General features: G+C 45.7%; 1 protein-coding gene across 4 annotated transcripts; it reads right to left on the bottom strand.

The window, feature by feature from the left end:
* Positions 1-3,424: 3,424 nt before the first annotated feature.
* LOC125513215 lies at positions 3,425-19,039 on the bottom strand. 4 transcript variants are annotated; one of them, XM_048678250.1, is made up of 18 exons: positions 18,796-19,039; positions 18,605-18,704; positions 17,893-17,949; positions 17,748-17,800; positions 17,577-17,610; positions 16,905-16,995; positions 16,142-16,233; positions 15,853-15,927; positions 15,207-15,301; positions 9,389-9,518; positions 8,935-9,024; positions 8,106-8,165; positions 5,908-5,999; positions 5,677-5,742; positions 5,478-5,535; positions 5,164-5,252; positions 4,714-4,834; positions 3,461-3,616 (listed from the first exon to the last, which is right to left on the bottom strand). In XM_048678250.1, the coding sequence occupies exons 1-18, from the start codon at positions 18,867-18,869 to the stop codon at positions 3,506-3,508; spliced, it is 1,488 nt and encodes a 495-aa protein (XP_048534207.1). In that variant the 5' UTR covers positions 18,870-19,039; the 3' UTR covers positions 3,461-3,505. The 4 variants fall into 4 exon arrangements, with proteins under 4 accessions (XP_048534210.1, XP_048534207.1, XP_048534209.1 ...); XM_048678252.1 differs by lacking the exon at positions 3,461-3,616 and adding an exon at positions 4,001-4,597 and having other exon boundaries at positions 18,796-18,988; XM_048678251.1 differs by lacking the exon at positions 3,461-3,616 and adding an exon at positions 4,001-4,538 and having other exon boundaries at positions 18,796-18,985.
* Between the last annotated feature and the right edge of the window lie 1,039 nt (positions 19,040-20,078).

Here is a 20,078-nt window from a genome sequence, read left to right as displayed (position 1 = left end):
AAAAAATCATTGATTTTTAAAAAAGTTCATCGGTTTTGAAAGAGTTCATTGATTTTAAAAATGTGTTAAACGATTTTGAAAAGAGTTCATCGGTTTTGAAAAGAGTTCATTGATTTTAAAAATGTGTTCAACGATTTTGAAAAGAGTTCATCGATTTTTAAAAAGAGTTCATCAATTTGGAAAAATGTTCATCGGTTTTGAAAAAAGAGTTCATCGACTTTGAAAAGAGTTTGTTGGTTTTGAAAAGAGTTCATCGATTTTGAAAAAAAGTTCACCGATTTTGCAAAAAGAGTTCATCGATTTTGAGAAAGAGTTCATCAATTTTGGAAGAAAAAAAGTTCATCGGTATTGAAAAAGAGTTCATCAACTTTGAAAAGAGTTCATCGATTTTGCAAAAGAGTTCGTCAATTTTGAAAAGAGTTCATCGATTTTGAAAAAGAGTTTATCGATTCGGAAAAAAAGTTCATCGGTTTTGAGAAGAGTTCATTGATTTTAAAAAAGTGTTCATCGATTTTGAAAAGAGTTCATCGATTTGTAAAAAGAGTTCATCGATTTGAAAAAATGTTCATTGGTTTTGAAAAAAGAGTTCATCGACTTTGAAAAAAGTTCGTCGGTTTTGAAAAGAGTTCATCGATTTTGAAAAAAGGTTCACCGATTTTGCAAAAAGAGTTCATCGATTTTGGAAAAAAAAAATCATAGGTATTGAAAAAGAGTTCATCAACTTTGAAAAGAGTTCGTTGATTTTGAAAAGAGTTCATCGATTTTGCAAAAGAGTTCGTCGATTTTGAAAAGAGTCCATCGATTTTGAAAAAGCGTTTATCGATTCGGAAAAATAGTTCAGCGGTTTTGAAAAAGAGTTCATCGGGTTTGAAAAAAGTTCAGTGATTTTGAAAAAAGTTCAGCGATTTGGAAATAAGTTTTCGATTTTGAAAAAGTGTTTGTTGATTTTAAAAAAAAATCATCGAATTTAAAAAATAGTTTATCAATTTTGATAAAAAAAGTTCATTAAATTCAAAAAGGTTCATTGAATTTGAAAAAAAATCACACATTTACGAAGGAAAGAAAAAGGAATAAGAAAAGAAAAAAGAAAAAAGAACATGAAAAAGAAGAAGAAGAAAATCTCGCAACCCGGAGAAACAAGAAAAGAAGAAAAAGAGGTTGACAAACACCAAGTGGAGCATTGACTGGTGATAACAGCGCTGCTATCTCTAACGACAGATCCCAAGTTTGAACCATCGCACTCGCCCCCTTTTTGATCGATGCAGTTTTAACATAAAAAGGATTAAATGGGCCGGCCCAGCGCATCGCTAGGGGTATGCGCCCGTTTGCGTGCAGCGAAGAAACGGGCGCAACGGGCGCCGTTTAGGATTTGCCCTCACGCTGCGCCCGACTCTCATCCTCATCCTTATCTCTTCCGCCGCCACAACCATATCTCTCATATGCCACAAATTATAGCTTCGAAACTGCAGCATTGATCGCCCACATTACTATCCCTCCGTTACCCTGAAACTGAAGAAGAATCGCTAGATATAACTGAGCGGACACGGCCTTTGCGTTTCAGTGATGCCATCCTCCCGCAAGACCGTCGATCTGCCTGCCTCCGTCGCCACCACCATGGTTCTCGGGTCGCAGGTCGGGCCGCGGTTTAGCTGCCGAGCAGCTAGATCTTCGAGGAAGACATAGCCAAGTCAATCTGTGCGGGTCGTTGCCTCCTCTCCCTCGCCCCAAATTTTTCTGGGTGATGGGAAATTGGCTAGCTGCTGGCCCGTCGTTCCATTACCAGCCACCCGCTGCTGCTCTCCTCTGAACCTCCTCTGCCATGCTTGCCAGTACGTCTCGCCTCTTGATGTTTCTATAAGTGTTGGGACGCTGGCTGGGCAGCCATTCCTTGGCCAACCATCTATATCATCGAGCAAGGAACAACTGTTGCGTCCTTTGTGTGTCGTTGCTCTGCTCCGAAGCCGCCCGGGGCAGCAAGAAGCTGACTAAATTAGCAAAGGTGATTTCCATAGAGAGTTATGTCCACCTTTGGGATGGTCACATCAGCTTATCAAGTGAGCCGTCGGAGCGCTCTTACATTCAACTGTGAGATGATGAATATCACTCTTGACATGCTTATGTGTGGCCTGCTTCTATTTTTGCAGTTACATGCTTATCCCACTACTCACACCGCAGTCTGCACCATCTGATGCTACAACGTCACACGCCTCCTATGTATGTAATGATTTTTTTTTCACCATGATGAGGATGACTTTTCATACATTGTTGGGGATCAAGACAAATTGTAACATTGGGCCAAATTTTACAAGTATTCGAACCACTTTTTATCTGGATGCTTCAGAGTTATTTTCTTTGTATTAGAGACTAGCGCAAATGAGAATCCTTTTGCGTGAGTGGCAATCTGCCAGTCAGCAAATATATTTTTTCATATTCTTTCCATGTTACTAATCAATCTATTTCAACATGTAATTCTATAAAGGTATATTCGCATTCCTTTCCGCAGCAATGCGCGGAGTGTCACCTAGTTTCTACAGAGAGAGTACATGTTAAATCCATGTACTTTGGTATATATTGATAGTCAAAGTTGTGTATCAAAGACCATGCAAAGTCAACCGTGTCTTTTGTTTTTTTTTTGGAGGGGGGGGAGGATGGTGCTAAGACATCTTCACGCCATTGAAGCAATATGCTGCAGAAACTGCCGACATAGACAACACAATTGCAAGATAGACGCGACGAGGCTAGTGGCTCCATACTGCTCCAATGGGACATGCCTCACAGCAACTCTATCAAAGTCGCTATCTTGACTCGATCACTATAATAACTATTAGTATGATGATTTCGGATCAAAATGACTCTCTAGCAGAGTCGTCATATGGTCCCGGGTCATCAGAACTTAACGGCGTGTCAGTTTGGAGCGCGCTCAATCCATCAACCGCTCATGTGGAAGGGAAGTTCACTTTCCTTCTTATCTTTTCGCACGGCCCGTCTCCTCTCTCTGCCAATGGAGTGGACGACCAGACAGCCATGGCATCAGGAAGCGTGCAACTGCCTAGGGCTATTCCCGTCATGTTTTCCATTACAATTTTTCAGCGCCCACCACATCTTCCCGTTGCTTGCGTCAATAAAGAGGTCTTTGACATGACCAAATAACTCAGAACCTCCACTTCCAACATCGCTGCCCGTAGCACATTCTTCCTCCCTGTCGCCATGCCGCTTCCCCTGCGGTCAGATTGGGTGCCACCCTCGAAGGGGAGGGAGCGAATGGTGGACAAAAAGCAAGCGTTGGAGGAGGATCGCTACTATGTGGTGGAGGATTTGATACACTTTCCTTGGGATGTCTGGTTCGCATAATGACATCAATGTGCTGCAACAGTCCCATTGCTTACAAGGTTGTGTGCAAGAGAAGCTCCTTCATGCAACTATACCAGCAATGACCATGACTACAAAATGGGCTATCATCTGTGCTGGTATCTATCTTTCCTGGGCGACCTTCTCGAGACCATCTCTAAGCCAACGGGTGATAAAAGATCTCACTTTGTCCAAAGACAATAAGGTAGAAAGGGTGTCGAAAGGGCATTTGGAGGGCTCCGAGCCCATTTTGCAGCTGTTCGAGGACCTGCAAAACACAATGAGATGCAGAGATATTGTGAAAGGTGATGACAACTTGTAGATTGAGCGGCGGCGGCACAGAGGGGAGCGAGAGGGGGTGAGGAGCGGTCACTGTTTGCTTTTTGGGCATCTTCTGACTGGCTTGGTTGGTCCGGCCGTTACTGCTTAGGCACTACTCACGTGACCTATTTGCCACATCAAAACGTGCTCAATTCTTTGCTCGGTGTTTTTTGTCACTGTTAGATTTTCAGTTCGGTGCAAAATGTCATGAATCGTTATATGATGATTTTTCGCTAGTCGTCACACAATAGTGGTGGTTCTGTACATTTAACTCGACCTGGACTGAGGCAGTACATACGTGGCAACTTTCCATCACCGACACACTGCTCTTGCTCTGGGAAGGCCTCGTAGCTGATGATGCCGGCTCAACTCAACTTGTAGAAAACTCGCCATCTTAATCACGACGAATCAAGAGGGTTCATCTACACAACACAAATCAAACTGATTCCAAACAGTTCATGTACAGAGCACGGCATATACAGATGACAGCACTTTCTAAAAACCATCGGATCGGACGGCTAAAGATGAAACAGTAATTACAAGTGAACAATCCTCCTCGCCCCCATAAGCATGCCTTGAAGGCCAACACTTGAAAGATCAAGTGCAACGACCATGTCCATTGGTCTTCTGGCCGCAAGCTGAATCTTGTGACCAACTACACAACTTCCCCAGCTAAAGCGACCTGCCAGCCAAATTCAACAAAGTCCCATGCTGCACACATCCTTCTTATGTGCAGGGCGTCCATGAGATAATGCCGCAATCGATCAAGGATATTGCTTGTGCTTGGAGGAAGCTCCTGATGTGCTCAGGCCCTACTCTGGATCTCTGACGGTCTCATACTTTTGCGATACCATGAGCAACGACGAGAACTGAAGACAATAGTGACTAGTTATATTTTTGCCACCTGACTCCAATTTTGTTTGTAAATCTGACAAAATTCCAATTCTAACGCCATTACGCATATACATAGATCCAGTATGGCCTTTCACGTGCGGAATCAGAATATAGATATAGCAGTCTTAACCAGAATGTAAGCAAACTAACCTCGGTACCACAAATTATGTCATGACTGAGTGGATGGGCTGCACAGGAAAGCACCCTTTCGGATAAGGGAATAAACTTGTTTTCTGCAGGTTGATTTTCCTCAGAGCCTTTTGTTTCCTCACTGAAACATGGAAAGCCAGGTGAGGAAACAAGAATGAACATTGTGCATAAAATGAGCTGAATCCAAAGTTATTTCCAAGGGAACTTCTTTTTTATTTTTGTTCAATGGATCCAAGAAAAAAGTGACGAATTGCTGAAATTGTGGAACTTCTCCACATACGTCCCAGCAAATAACTACACCCTCCGTTTCTAAACATAAGACGTCCCGGTGGTTCAATTTAAACTGCCAAAACGTCTTATATTTAGGAATGGAGGTGGTAGAAGATTAGATTGCCAAGTAAGTTGACTCCATCAAAACCAAAACAAACTGGAAATGAAAGACCAGCATACTTGTAGTCCACATGGCATGCAGAGCTTGTATCTGGATGAAAATCCAGTGCATATATTCCATTATTGGAGGAAGATCCGACTGCATAAATCTGCACAATGTAAACATATGACATGCATCATATGCCTTGATGCGTTTCACTATGTTTTATGTCAAGAAATGGAAATAACAAACATTATGGCTAGCATGGTAAGCAGGACTACATCTGTTAGCATTCATGAAATTTTATTTTCTTCGATTCGATGTCTTACGGGGTCCAATTATAAGAAAAGTGTTGCATGTATTAAGATTTGAGTATGCCCTATAATTTTCTTACTGAAGATGTCGACAGCCAGGTGGCTTTCCGCTTATGCAACACAGAGTCCACACCCTCCCTAATATAACAAACAGCAGAGAACCATAAAACAATTTGGTCATATTTCCTTGGGAGAAAAATTTTGGTCACATTTGTAAAGCTTACTAAGACATATTCGTATGGAGTCCAAGTTTGAAACAATGCATAGATCAACACTTACAACCAAGCAGGAGGAGGGCAGTGCAGATGACTAACACTGAAAGTGTTGACATTCAGGACTCCAGACCTAACATGGGATGCAGATGGATGAGAAATCACTAGTAAGCACACATCACTAAATTTATACTAGAAATGAAAGAATGAAGAGTAAAAAGCTCTAATAAGAACAAAGTAACCATTGATTTGTATGTGACTATATAATGACAATAAGTGAAAGGTCTGAGATACTTACCACCCATCATCAAGATGGAAGGCTAACTGATATGAGCAACTAGGGTTAAAGTCTATCGACAGAATTTCACCTGAAACAATGTTTGATTGTTCCTGAAAATATTTAGCACGGTGAAAATAATGTTAAACTGAGAAATATGTTTTATAGCCTTAATATTGTTAGCATTATAAGTTATCTAACAATACTCCAAATTAACTATTGTTATTCCTTTGTCTCAAAGCTTCAGAGGGGTACCATTTGTAAATCTGTCTCTCCCTCCCTCCCGCGGCGCTCCCGCGAGCCGGGGGGGGGGGGGGGGGGGGGCACCCTAGCGCCGCCCCCAGCCCCCCCTTCCTCGAGCCTCCCTCCCCTCGCCGCCGCCGCCTCGACGTACTGGCGGGCAAAGCCCGGCCAGTGCTGGCGGCGGCAGGGCCCTCTCCTTTCCCCTCTCAGTCCGGCAGGCACGAGCCTCCGGGTCGGGCAGCGACGCGGCGTTCGCTCGGGGCGGGGCGGCGCGGCGGTAGCGGCTGGCGGCGGCGACGCGAGTTGTGGGCGGCAGCGTGAAGGGGCTGCGGCGGAGGTGGTGCGCGGCGGGCTCCGGCGGCGGCGTTCGGCCAAATCTGGATCCAGCCGGCGAGGGACGCGGATGGCGCGGGCTGCTGGCGTCCGCCCCTACCGTGGCCTCGGCTGGTGGCGGTGGAGGCGCAGCGGCGGTGGCAGGTGGGCGTGCTGGTCGGGATCCAGTCGTCCCGCCGGCTGGACGACGGCGGCAGGGCAGATGGGCTCCCCGATGAGTATTCTTGGCATTCGGCAGCTGTACTTGGGCCCTCCTTGCCGGTGGTCGGGTCTGCGTTGGTGGCCTTGCGCAGTGCTGCGTCGGCTGCTGAGGTGGGGCGGCACAGGGGTGCGTCCGGTGGGGAGGCTGGCGGGAGGGATGAGTGGCGCCGACGTGCTCGGGCCCCCGTCACTGGCACAGGGGTGTGCCGGTCCGGATGCGTCCGCTCCCCCACCTCCCCCTTTCCCGGCCGCGTGCTGGCTGTCGCAGCTCCAGCGATGTTCAAGGCAGGATGTATGCTGCGGTTCGTCGGTCGGTGGTGCTCCTTTGGTGCAAAGTTGATCTCTTTGGATGGTCTTGGGGGTGTCTGGATGTTGGGCGGCGGCCCTGGCGGCGGGAGGCGTGGCATTCGGGGGCGGAACCTGCGTCTCAGGTGTGGGCGGGCAGCCATGGTTTCGCGGGGGACGTGGCTGCGAGTGGTTGGCGGAGCAGGGGTGTGTCGGCAGGGGGCGAGCACCAGGGTTCATCACTTGCCCAGTCCTTTTCTGGCCGTCGGTGGCGGCATCCGTGGGCGTCGTATTCTTCTTGAAGGCTCCGTCGCGGTGCTCCCACCCCCTGCGTCGCTCCGGGTGAAAACTTTTTCGAGAAAACGCAGAAGATTTGCGTTACATTTGCTCCGGGTGAAAACTTGATCTGCGAATCGGACGGTGGTGGCTATCCGTGGTCGTACCCTTTTGGGAGGCACCGTCTTGGAGTCCTTGCTTCGTCATGGTCCGTCTCACCCCCTCGGTGGCTCCAAGTGGTTCTTCGTAGCTCATATTTGTTGGCTTGGTTGTGCCCGAGTGGTGTGATGGTGCTCGGCACCTTTGTATCTAGCCTTGGGTGTGTTTGTTGCGTGTCGTGGTGGCAGTGTGTGTTCGGCTCGCTCAGATGTATGTGGTGATGATTGCTTTATAATATAAAGCAGGGGGAAACCCTTTTTTGGTAAGCTTAAGAGGGAAAAATATCTAGCTTCAAAGAGAAAAACAGTTCCAAACCATTATAATCGGGATGGATCGGATAGATGAACTATACCATTTTGTAATATGTCTGAAAACAGAATTTCGGTGCATCATATGGATGAACTAAAAATTTATTAAACATGTTTTGAAACATCCAAAAGAATTGTGCACCTTCCAATTGAGATGCATTATTGTATGTTAGATTAGATGCTGTATAACAATAATTGTGGTTTTCTTTTCTTTTCCTGATATTAGGGTTTAGGGTTTCTTTTCTGTTTCACAATCAAACTAGTTGGTAGTTCATACAGATGGCTCTGATATAGAATCATGTCAGTAATACTATGTGTATGTGAGGCTTCAATATGGGTCACAAGAATGGAAACGGATACATGAGGTTTCTTTAGCATAAATTCCGTTGCAGTAAGTATTTATCTTTCAAATACCTTCAGCGATGCAATTTTTCCCAACAACCTTGATATCTTCACTGATGACAAAGGTTGAACCTGGATGAAAATTTTGTCAGCCCAGAACCAAGGCAAGGAACAATAGTCATCATGTTGCGAATACAGCTATGACATTGCTGCGTAAAAAGGTTCAAAATGAAGGGCTGTTCTTTCTCTACTACTTTCTCTTTTATAAAATGGTACTAGCACTGTCATAGCCATGGCATGAAATACAAAATAAATTGGAAATTAGATAGATTATCCTTGCAATTGCACTTCATAGTCTAGTGCACTAAACCACTACCTATTTCTAATCTTCCGCAGATCACATTTAACATGATATCTTAACAAGAGTTGTTTCTGTAATTTAGGGTTCTTTAGCATATTGTGAGTTTTAGTAGGTTTTCAGATTGAGTCCCACAGTTGTGATTTATCATTGGAGGTTGGTGGATGACAGGGGCAGTTTCCTCTGAGAATTTGTTCACATTTAGTTTGCTTGGCACCTAGAAACCAATTATAAATTATAATCAGTTTAAGTATATAAAAATGGAATAAATAAAAGCAACTTTGGGGGTATCATTTAAAAATATCATAGTAAAAAGGGTGTATTTACAATCAAATAGAACTAACTAGCTGACTATAGATATGTAGAAACTTGTATGTGCATGCTGAATTGGTACAGCACTACTGAATACATAAAGTTCACAAACAGAAGTTCTCTTTTCTGATTCACAGAACACTGAAATCATCATGCAGAATATCAAGTTGGATGACCTTAAATCACATGAAAAGAAGCAGAACTAGCAGAATGTTTATCAACTGAATGTACCTCATTATGGCTTTGAAAAGCAGCTGATGCCCTCCCTCCACGTGTATCCCAAACATGAATGGTCCCATTTCTAGTTGCACCAAACACTGTCTGAAAAAAAAATTATAAGTCCCCATATATGAATGGATGAACTGTAAACTGTTCAGGGTAACAGAAAATGCAAAATGCATAAAAACAAAAATAGCAAGATTAGCCTCGTGTTTACCACTAAGTTTGGACAAAGCGTATTTGATCGATTATACAGTAGATATACAACATATCAGCAGACATCACATTACATCATATTAGGTGGTATTTACAAAGCAAGACAGAATCTGAAACATAGGTTAGTGTATAAGAGGACAGCATTAACAAAGCTAAACAACTGTTTTTATAAAACATCAGTACTTAACATGAGAATTAGGAAAGGTACATACTATAGAACAACAAATATTTAACATGACAATTAGCATACCCGATTATCCATATTTAGCTTGACACTGGTAAACTGAGATTCTGGGAGTGCTGTAAGCTCAACACAGTGTGTCTTACTTAGCCGCCTGTCCCACATGTAGACTGCACCATCAAGTCCAGAAGCAAATAGCCTACAATGGTGAGCCAGTAAGTGGAAATTTTATGCATAATTTCCAGCTAGAGAAATCTCATTAAGAATATTGGTATTTGGTGCATATATACATAGCTTATGCCTCCCAAATACTACCTTTTTCTGGTTTATTAGGCCCACGCATATCCCTAGATCAGCAATTTGACCAACATAATACGAGTTATATATTACAAAAAATATACCATTAGAAACTATTACTTTAGTTTTTCATTTATTATCACAACTTCATTTATTTAGCTTCACAACTGCTAATATTTCTTTCGTTTTTCTTCAAGCAAGGGTCAAACCATATTTTCCCCTTTCTATGAAAAGAACAAGAAACATGATATGCAGTCAATTATTTATACAAAGCATCACAATAGTTGCTAAATAGAAATAATTTATGATTGGCCTTGTTAGGAATATGCAACTTGTATTCCCATGAGGCCATAGGCCGATATATATATACATGTACAGGTGTGGAACATATGCAGGAAACCCCTTATACAACGGGATAAATACAAAGGGGTACATGACTTATATTATAACTCTAACACCCCCCCTCAAACTCATGGTGGATGAACAACACTGAGTTTGGAGATAAAAGCCATGTTGTGCTCTAGTCTGAGCCTTCGTCAGGAAATCCGCCAACTGTAACTCGGAAGGCACATACTGAAGAGCAATAACCTGATCCTGCACAGCAGCGCGCACATAGAAAGCATCAACACCAATATGCTTGGTGAGCTCATGCTTCACAGGATCGCGTGCAATGCTGATAGCACCTGTACTGTCAGATAAAAGCAGAGTCGGTGTAGTGACAGAAACACCAAAATCCTGAAGTAACCACCGTAACCAAGTCACCTCTGCCGTCAAAAGAGCCATTGCTCGCAACTCAGCCTCGGCACTCGAACGGGAAACTGCAAGCTGTTTCTTCGTCTTCCAGGCAATGAGAGAACCACCAAGAAAAACACAGTAAGCAGAAAGTGAACGGCGATCGGAAGGATCACTAGCCCACGTAGCATCCGAATAGGCCTGGAGCTGTAAAGAACTGGAGCGAGGAAAGAATAGACGATGAGAGAGCGTGCCTCGAAGATATCGAAGAACACGAAGGAGATGACTATAGTGAACCGAGGTGGGGGCAGAGACAAACTGACTCAGAATATGAACCGGATAAGAGATGTCCGGACGAGTGACAGCTAGATAGACAAGACTGCCAACAAGATGACGATAACGCGTCGGGTCAAGGAGAGGATCACCATCAGTAGCACGGAGGTGAACATTGAGCTCCATAGGAGTCTCAACAACGCGCTCGTCAGTAAGAGCAGCACGAGCAAGAAGATCCTGGATATACTTTTCCTGGGATATAAAAAAGCCATCAGAGGTAGAAGAGACTTCAATCCCAAGAAAGTAGCGAAGAGGTCCAAGATCAGACATAAGAAACTGCTCACTAAGACGGGCCTTTACAAAGGCAATATACTCGGGGTCATCCCCCGTGATGATCATGTCATCAACATAAAGAAGAAGAAGAGTCCGACCACGAGGAGAAAGGTGAATAAACAATGCTGGATCATGAGCACTTGCGAAAAAACCAGCAGCAGTGATCACAGAGGCAAAACGCTCAAACCAGGCGCGGGGGGCTTGCTTAAGGCCATAGAGAGAGCGACGAAGACGACATAACATGCCATCAGGAACAGAATACCCAGGTGGTGGCTGCATGTACACCTCCTCACGCAGCTCACCATTAAGAAAGGCATTCTTAACATCAAGCTGAGATATAGACCAGTGGCGTGCAGAGGCAACGGCAAGAAGTGTACGAACAGTGGTCATATGAGCCACAGGAGCAAAAGTCTCGTCATAATCACGACCATGCTCCTGCTGAAAACCACGAGCCACAAGACGAGCTTTGTGACGCTCAAGAGAACCATCGGAGCGAGTCTTAACCTTGTAGACCCACTTACAAGTGATCGGACGGACTCCAGGAGGAAGAGAAACAAGATCCCAGGTACCAGTGCGTTCAAGAGCAGCAATCTCCTCTGCCATCGCAAACTGCCATTCAGGATGAACAACAGCCTGACGGTAAGAAGTCGGCTCAAGAACAGCAGCACCAGCGGTGGAAAATCCAAAGCGATCAACAGGCGGACGAGGACGAGAACGCAAGCCATAAGTAGGCTGAGAGGAAGATGACGACCCATCCACAGAGGCATCGACTGGTCGTGGACGACGAGTGTAATGCTGAGGAAAAGATGGAATAATAGAAGGAGGAATCGGCAAGGTAGAATCAGGGGGTGGCGACGAAGAAGTCACCGGAGATGAAGGTGTAGAATCCGGTGACAGGCTGGGAGAGGAGACCGGGGAGGAAGTCACCGGAGATGAAGGTGGAGAACCCGGTGACATGCTAGGCGAGGAGACCGGGGAGGATGGTGGCTGCAAATCAACTAGATGTGGAGAAGGAGAGGAAGTGGAACGGAGAGGTACAGTCTCGGCGGGGGTGATAGGTGAGTCAGGAAAAGTGAGGAAAGAGATATCCTGTACTGAAAAAGTCGAGGAAGATGGGCGTGGGTAGAAGGGACGAGACTCTTCAAAAGTCACATCTCGAGAGATACGCATCCGACGACCAATAGGATCCCAACAACGATAGCCCTTATGCTCATCACTGTAGCCTAAGAAGACACACTCAACAGACTGAGCGGTCAGTTTGGTGCGTTCGCGAGGGGCAAGAACATAGCAAACACAACCAAACGAGCGAAGCATCGAATAATCGGGAGAACGATCAAAAAGTCGCTCGAAAGGAACACCACCCTGTAGAGCAGCGGAAGGCTGTATATTGATAAGATAGGTGGATGTGGAGACGGCCTCAGCCCAAAAATGAGGCGGGAAAGAGGCAGCAATCATCAATGCACGAGCCGTCTCAAGAAGATGTCGATGCTTTCGCTCAGCCACACCATTCTGAGCATGAGCACCAGGACAAGAGAATTGAGAGAGAGTCCCGTGCTCAGCAAGAACACCACGCAACATCTTAGAGATATACTCGCCAGCGGAGTCAGCACGAAAAACACGAATGGGTGAAGAGAACTGAGTATGAACCATGGCAGCAAAACGCTTATAAATAGACAACACCTCAGAACGAGAAGTCATGAAATAAAGCCATGTGTAACGAGAGAAATCATCTATGAAAATAATATAGTATTTATGACCACCTTTCGAAGCGAAAGGGGCCGGACCCCATACATCAGAATGGACTAAATCGAAAGGACGCTTAGACACTGACTCACTATGTGAATATGGTAACTGAATCTGCTTGCCAAGACGACAACCCTGACACTCTAAAGAGACATCTCCTGAGACAGACCCCAGAAGGCCTCGACGAACTAAAGAAGACAACCGAGAACCACACAGATGACCAAGTCGATGATGCCACTGCTGGAAGGAACCAGTGACGGAGGCGACAGAAGCGGAAGAACTGGCGATGGTGGTGGCAGCAGAAGGAACATGAAGCCAGTCCAACTCCCAAAGACCCTGAGAATCACGGCGGCGAGGGCCAACCCCAACCAGAGTGTGCGTGTGACGGTCCTGGACAGAACAAGAGTCAACGTCAAGGATGACGCGACAACCAGAATCCGTAAGTTGACCAGCAAAAAATAAATTCATGGTAAGTCGAGGAACATGAGCAACATCAGGAACAGAATAAGGAGTAGTAAGATTGCCTCTACTAGCAACAGAAAGTGGGGTACCATCAGCAGTGAAGACATGAATAGGAGAATCCAGTGATCGAAGAGAGGACAAAGTGGAAGAATGAGAAGACATATGAAAAGAAGCTCCAGAGTCCAGAACCCATGGGGATGTACCTGACTGTGTAGAGGGTGATCGCTCAGTGCGGGAAGCATCAGTCACAGAACCGGCAGTACCCGTCGAGGAAGAACCTGAAGCCGCGAGCAGACGCTTAAGTCTCAGAATATCCTGCTCAGTCAAAGCAATGGCTGAAGCTGTCGAGGTAGATGACGAAGTCCCTGAAGATGATGATCGAGCCTTGCGCAGGTGTTTCTTCTTCGTGTAGCACTGGGACTCAAGATGACCATCATTGTTGCAATAGGCGCAATGTGGACGGGGGCGACCTGAGCCTCCAGAAGGAGTGGGCAAGAGCGGCGGAGCACTCGAGCGAGAAGGGGTCGGTGGAGCAAGTGGCGTAGGAGCACGAGTAGCGAGGACAGAGGGAACCTCCAGCAAACCAGCACCACGTAAGCGAGTCTCCTCAGCACGAATCTCAGAAAGCGCCTCCATGAGAGAAATACGGCCACGAGCAAACAACTGAGCACGCCGGGGCTCAAACTCCTTACGGAGCCGAGACAAGAACTCATAGACGCGATGAAACTCCAAATTGGCCTGGACAGCCTGGCAACAGGGGCAGGTACGACACCCAGCACTACGGAGAGAATCAAGCTGGCGCCAGATAGCAGAACTCTGTGCATAGAAGTCATCAACAGTAGAGTCACCCTGCTGAAGAGCATGCTCTTGACGGATCACAGAGAGGTATAAGGCATCACCAGAGGGCTGATAGCGCTCACGAAGACGGGTCCACATCTCAAAGACAGTAGAAAGACCCAGAAATTCAGAAGCAAACTGAGGCGGAACACTAGCAGTGAGAACAGCTGCAGCACGAGCATCATCATCAAGCCACTGGGTGTAAACAGACAGAGCAGCATGATACGTCTGAAGAGCCTCCTCATAAGCCAAAACCCTCTCATCATAAGCACGATCAGCAGCCTCATCAGCAACCTTGGCCGCATCCTTGGCGGCCTGATTAGCATCCGTAGGAAGAACCGATGGAGTTGGCAGAGTAGGGGCCACCGGAGGAACTGGACGTGGCGGACAGCAGACCTCGCCAGAAAGAACACCCCAAAGACGGATGCCACGCATGTGAATGCGCATGAAGCCAGTAAACTCGGTGTAGTTAGTACCATCAAAGATCACCGGACAGCGAGGGACAACAACATAGCCCGATGCAGCAGACATTTTTTTTTTGCAGTAGAACGAAGCAAAGCTTCAGCCGAGCGACACCAGCCTGGAGGAAAACAGCGCCAGCACAGAACGGGAGGAGCGGGTGCGGCCGAGGGAGGGGGCGAGGGCGGCCTGGGAGGCGATGGCGAAGGCGAACTCGCGCTTCAGCCCCACGCGCACGCCGGACCGAAGCACGAAGTCGTCCACGTTTGCGATGGCAGAGAACGAGGCGTCAGCCGGCACATCCGCGTGGGCGCCAGCGCCGGCGGGGGGAGGAGGAGGATCCCGCGGCGGATCCGCGGCGGCGGGGTCCGGATCCGGGGGCCGCGAGCGGGCGCGCTTGGCGGGCGCCGAGTCCGAGGGGCGGGAGCGCTTGGAGGAGCGGGAGGGCTTGGGATTGGGCTTGGTGGTCGGCGGGGAGAGGACGGCGGCGGCGGCGGATGAACAGGATCTGAGCACGAGTTGCGCATGCGGAAAAAAAAACCTAAAGCTCTAATACCATGTTAGGAATATGCAACTTGTATTCCCATGAGGCCATAGGCCGATATATATATACATGTACAGGTGTGGAACATATGCAGGAAACCCCTTATACAACGGGATAAATACAAAGGGGTACATGACTTATATTATAACTCTAACAGGCCTTATCACAAGTGACATGACAGTGAATAAACACAAAATTGTCACATACCGTGACTTATCGTCTGGAGTAAAAGCTACATCAGTCAAACCCTTCCGGGATTCCGAGCAGAGACCATGAAATTTGGTCTTCCCTTTCTGTAAAACCTAAAATACAATAATTTAAAAATCAGAACAGTCGTGAGGGGCGTTGTGTAATACAATGAGCTACTACAACAAATTTCCTTCTAATGGACTAAGATGTACAGCATCTGGAAGTATATTATCTTGAAATATTATCCAGAAACCTTTTCTTTAGCATTGTGTAATTTTGTTTTTAGTGATGCTGATGGAACCCTGTCTACCTTGTTATATGATGACCAAGGATGAGTGCAGCTTTTTAAAATGGGCGTACCCATTAGCGGATTGGATATTTGTACTGTACCATAAAACTGGGGAAAACCCCCAGGTAATATGCCAATCAACACATGGGTTTGCTCAAAATTCCATGGCCATATGTGGTGTTTGGCAGAAACAAAACGCCAACAGTAACAGCAAATATATTTTACTGGCATGATTATTTTGGAATTGAAGGAGAAAGAAAAGAATACATGATCTTTGAAATTCTGATGTAAGACAACATGAAGAAAATATATTTACAGTATGATTGAGTAACAAGTAAAGCATTTGTCAAGGAACAATGCAAAAGAGGTACTTACTTCAGTCGGAGCAGATGAGATGTACCCAATGTCAAACAGTAAAACTTTGTCAGTTTGGCTAGATGAGCAAACAATCTGCATCAGGCATGCTCAGAGCTCAATAAATAAAATAGATAGAAACCACTTAAGTCATAAGCGCTATATTTAATTTATAAAATAAACATAATTGTCGTCCCTAACTGCCAGTTACACTTATTATTCCTCATTGATATTTAGTGCCAAAGTACTTTCTGAACTCAGATAAAATGAAAAAAGGAAATCCCACATGAAAATTAATGCTGATACAAACCTCGTCTTGATTTCCTGGATTCCATCGGACAGCACATAGAGGCATTGAGTTTGATATATGGAGCACATAGTTTGATGAGTCATCTGGTAAACCTACCAATGAAAAAGTAATAACAGCAAAATTATGACGAGACCTGAGACAGTAAACTAGGAATAAATCATCTTGAGTGTGACTTTTCCTTGAATATTCTAAGAGGATGTTCTGTTTCATAAATAACAGTACACTATCATTTTAACTTTTTGGTTAGCTATCTGGATATTTAGAATGGTTTAACAAGGCCAATTTATATCAACATATCCAGCAACAGAAGGTACAGGGTACATCCATGTCATGGAAATCCTTAATCTGGACGTGGCAAACAAGGTCTATTTTCTCAAAGAGGATGATTCAAACGAGAATACCAGGGTCTTAAAATGATACATCATTCTTAGGGGAGTTCCTGAAGCTTATTTCATAGTAAGAACTAACAAATGCCTAATGTACATTAAAGCAAAGTTGCCAAGACAGAAACAAGTACAATGTACGATTCTATGTTCCTGTTGGACCATTCCAATCCTGACCCTGCAGGGTCACAATGATAAACTAATGGCCCTGATCTTATGATCTACACATTAACGGTCTTTAAGGTGCCATCCTATAATTACTATATGATCCTACCAACACACAGGCGAATCTACTAGGATCATAATACAGAGAATATTATTTGCAAGGCATCTACTTTCAGCATTTTTCTAGCAAACTGAGTCGGTTAAGTTTAACTTACTACATGATGGGCCATACAAGGAGCAGTATAAGGTCTCAAAGTCATGCACTGTTAAACATCCTGAGTTTGTCACTGATGCGAGGTATATTCCCTGCACAATTAAGAACATAAGGAAGGTGCTTAAACATTCATGTATCACAGTCTGCTTCAAAAAAGTAATCAATATGAGTTGGTTATACTTTTTAATCCCGCTCAAATGGTCATTTCATTTTGCTTATTGAACGGACCCTCTGGTACCAGGTAGTTACAGTGTGATAATCTACTATTATAAGTACAAAACGTAAAATACATAACTCCAAATTTTCATCCTACGCATATGCTTTGTGCAAAATACAGAACTAAAACAATATTTCTAGTCAAACATAGAGTAATAGGAAAGAGATATAGATCTACAATTAATTTCATGATAAACAACTGGTACAAAGTAGAACAGCAAAGAACATTCTTGCCACATACTGGACGGAGGGCAGAGTGGAGTGGAAATATGGAAGTATTAGTGGAACCTAAATGGAAGTAACAGTCGTTCCAGACAGAATTTACTGAATGTAATACAAGTGGAGCCGGGGCCGAGAGCCCTTTTCCTCTAAAAAAAAGAATGTACTGAATTCCATACACCTCAGGTAGTGAGGCTAAACTGGGGAAACTATAAATTTGTACGCATTTCAACGGTACCTTTTTATCGAATTCCATTGCCGAAACCCCCTCCCTGCTCAAATTAAATGAAACAAGTTTGTTAGCCTATCTAACAAGGGCAAAGCGAGAAATTGAACTGTATTAGGTGATCGTGACACTAGAGATTTTGCAATGAGATACTCCAAGACAACATAGAAGATAAATGCTGACCTAGCTGAATGGTAACACCCAGCAAATGTTGAAGCATTAATCATGCGATTCACCTAACAGGAGCAGAAGTGGTGAACAGATTAGCCAGATAATACACATTGACTCGGCACTACAAAATACAAACCAGCGTACTTATCAGCATTACATGTGTCGGGCACCGTTCCTCGCCATGCGTGTAGTACTTGTGTTCGAAGGTCCTAATCTTCTCAGCATAAAAAGGAAAGTCCACAACATTAGCCTAATATATAAAAAGAGTAGAAATTGCTTCGCTTAAAAAACAAGAACTTGGAAGAAGCATAGGCACTACTAAAAATTTCTCCGTTTTCTGGTACAAATTTCCAAAGTTAAGACACAACTAGGATACTTGCCAATTTAAAGAGCATAAACTCTATAACACGAAGAGGATTCTGCACAGTTTTAGTGATGATTTATCTGAACTAGTCTCTCAACAATGTTTCCCCAGTGTCCAGGATACTATGATAAGCATCTACTATGAGTGTTGGGAGATCATCAGCACAGATTCCGAAATTCCAGTACATAAAGAAAACAGAAGCTGGCAACATCCTTAGAGCGCCAAGTCCCAAACCATCTCAATGTTCCGAACTAATCCACCACAACTCACTATGAAAGAAAAAATGTGCTGAAACTTAAAACAGCAGCTGTAAGTCTGTAACGCTCAAAGTTTAAGCTTTTCATCCCATTAACCAACTCCGACATTGCCGTCCCACTAGATTTCCTAAGAATGAAATGAAATTTGGAGAATTCGATTTCCTATTTCCGACCCCCTACGCCGTAATGCCAGTCTGAAACGCGACAACCTGAAACAAAAACATCACTCTTCTCGAAATTTCTACAACCTCTGCAAGGGAATCGAGGAGACGGCGGGATTCCCGATGTCGAAACCTGGCGTCGATGTGGCCGTCCAGCTCCACGGCGATACGGCTCCACCGGTGCCACCTACGGACCAGAAGGGAGGTCAGAACACCAAGGAGAACAGGGGGGGGGGGGGGGGGGGGGGGGGGGGGGGGGAGGGTCCGAGGCGGAGCACCTCCGAGGCGGTGGTCGTGGCGCTTCGGGGCCCTCGTCGGCGGAAGGCGGCGCCGCGACGAGGAACTTGTTCATGGCGCCGCCTGGTTAGGGTTCGAGTTCGACAGATTTTCCCCGCCAAAATGTAACAGCAGGGTGTGGCCGCGAAAAGAAACCGCGGGCTTTCTCTCTGCGCCATTTCCGATTGGCGGCCGAGTGCGCAGCATCTTCAATAGATGGGTTCAAATTATGGCTGTTCAAAACTGGAGATGTAATTTTGGACAGTCAGAAAGTATGTTTTGGAGCTTTAAAAAAAGTCAACTCTAACATATGGTCCAAATTCATGGTCCAAAAAAGTAACTCCAATAGATGGTCCAAATTCATGGTTCAAAACCGGCCAGCAGCCGCCCGGCTGTTGTTCAGCCGCTGTCCAGCAACGGTGGGGAATTTCGTCGAACACCTTGTGCGCGCGGTGAAAGAAGATGGCCGCCGGTTGGATTGGCTGCTGCTGACGGCTGCGGTCGGCTCCGGACGGCGGCGGTGATAAGAAATGAGGTTGGAGGACGGCCAAGAGGAGCTCGGCGGGCGGCGAAGACTAGTTCGGCAACCGGGCGGCGGGGAGATGGTTGTGCGGACGGCGCAACGGCCGTGGACAGGGTCACGGCCGACGGGAGGAGGTCGGCGGCAGCCTAAAAGACCCGGCGGAGGCCTACCGCGGCAGTCGGACCGCTGGAGGGGCTGAATCCCGCGCCGGCTACCACTCGATTCAGCGGCGGACGGGCGGCGGCGGCGGGGAGGCGACGGGGGCGACGGGGGCGGAGGGCAACGGCGGCGGAGGGGATGTATGTAATGCCCCGGATACAACTTTTCATATTCGTACTCCGACTCTTGCCTTTTCCGGAGATGCGATATGAGTTTCCCTTCGTGGTTGGATTTTGTCTTCGTTTTGCATTTTGTTCTTGTCATGCATTCATATCATGTCATCATGTGCATCGCATTTGCATACGTGTTTGTCTTATGCATCCGAGCATTTCCCCCTTTGTCTGTTTCTCAATCCGGCACTCATACGTCCCCCGGTGTCCCCTTTTGTCTTTTTTCGTGTGCGTGTGTTAAACTTTCTCGGAATGGACAAAGATTTGCCAAGCGGTCTTGGTACACCACCGGTAGACCGCCTGTCAAGTTTCATGCCATTTGGAGTCCGTTTGATACTTCAACGGTTAACCGGGGAAAACCGTATAGGCCTCATGTGTGTTGCAGTCCAACACCCCTCCAAGTCAGCCCACAAACCCATCCAAACCCCCTCCA

The sequence above is a fragment of the Triticum urartu genome, chromosome 6 (genome assembly GCF_003073215.2).
Source record: "Triticum urartu cultivar G1812 chromosome 6, Tu2.1, whole genome shotgun sequence".
Taxonomy (NCBI): domain Eukaryota; kingdom Viridiplantae; phylum Streptophyta; class Magnoliopsida; order Poales; family Poaceae; genus Triticum; species Triticum urartu.
This window is presented reverse-complemented; position numbering and strand designations above follow the sequence as displayed.

Bases quoted from the DNA above. Each gene is read 5' to 3' on its own strand.
- LOC125513215 (XM_048678250.1), bottom strand. From the start codon at position 18,869: ATGAACAAGTTCCTCGTCGCGGCGCCGCCTTCCGCCGACGAGGGCCCC. The intron at 17,801-17,892 runs GTAATGCTGATA...TGCTCCTGTTAG, and splicing joins AGGAACGGTGCCCGACACAT to GTGAATCGCATGATTAATGC. The intron at 4,835-5,163 runs GTATGCTGGTCT...TCCATGTTTCAG, and splicing joins GCATGCCATGTGGACTACAA to TGAGGAAACAAAAGGCTCTG.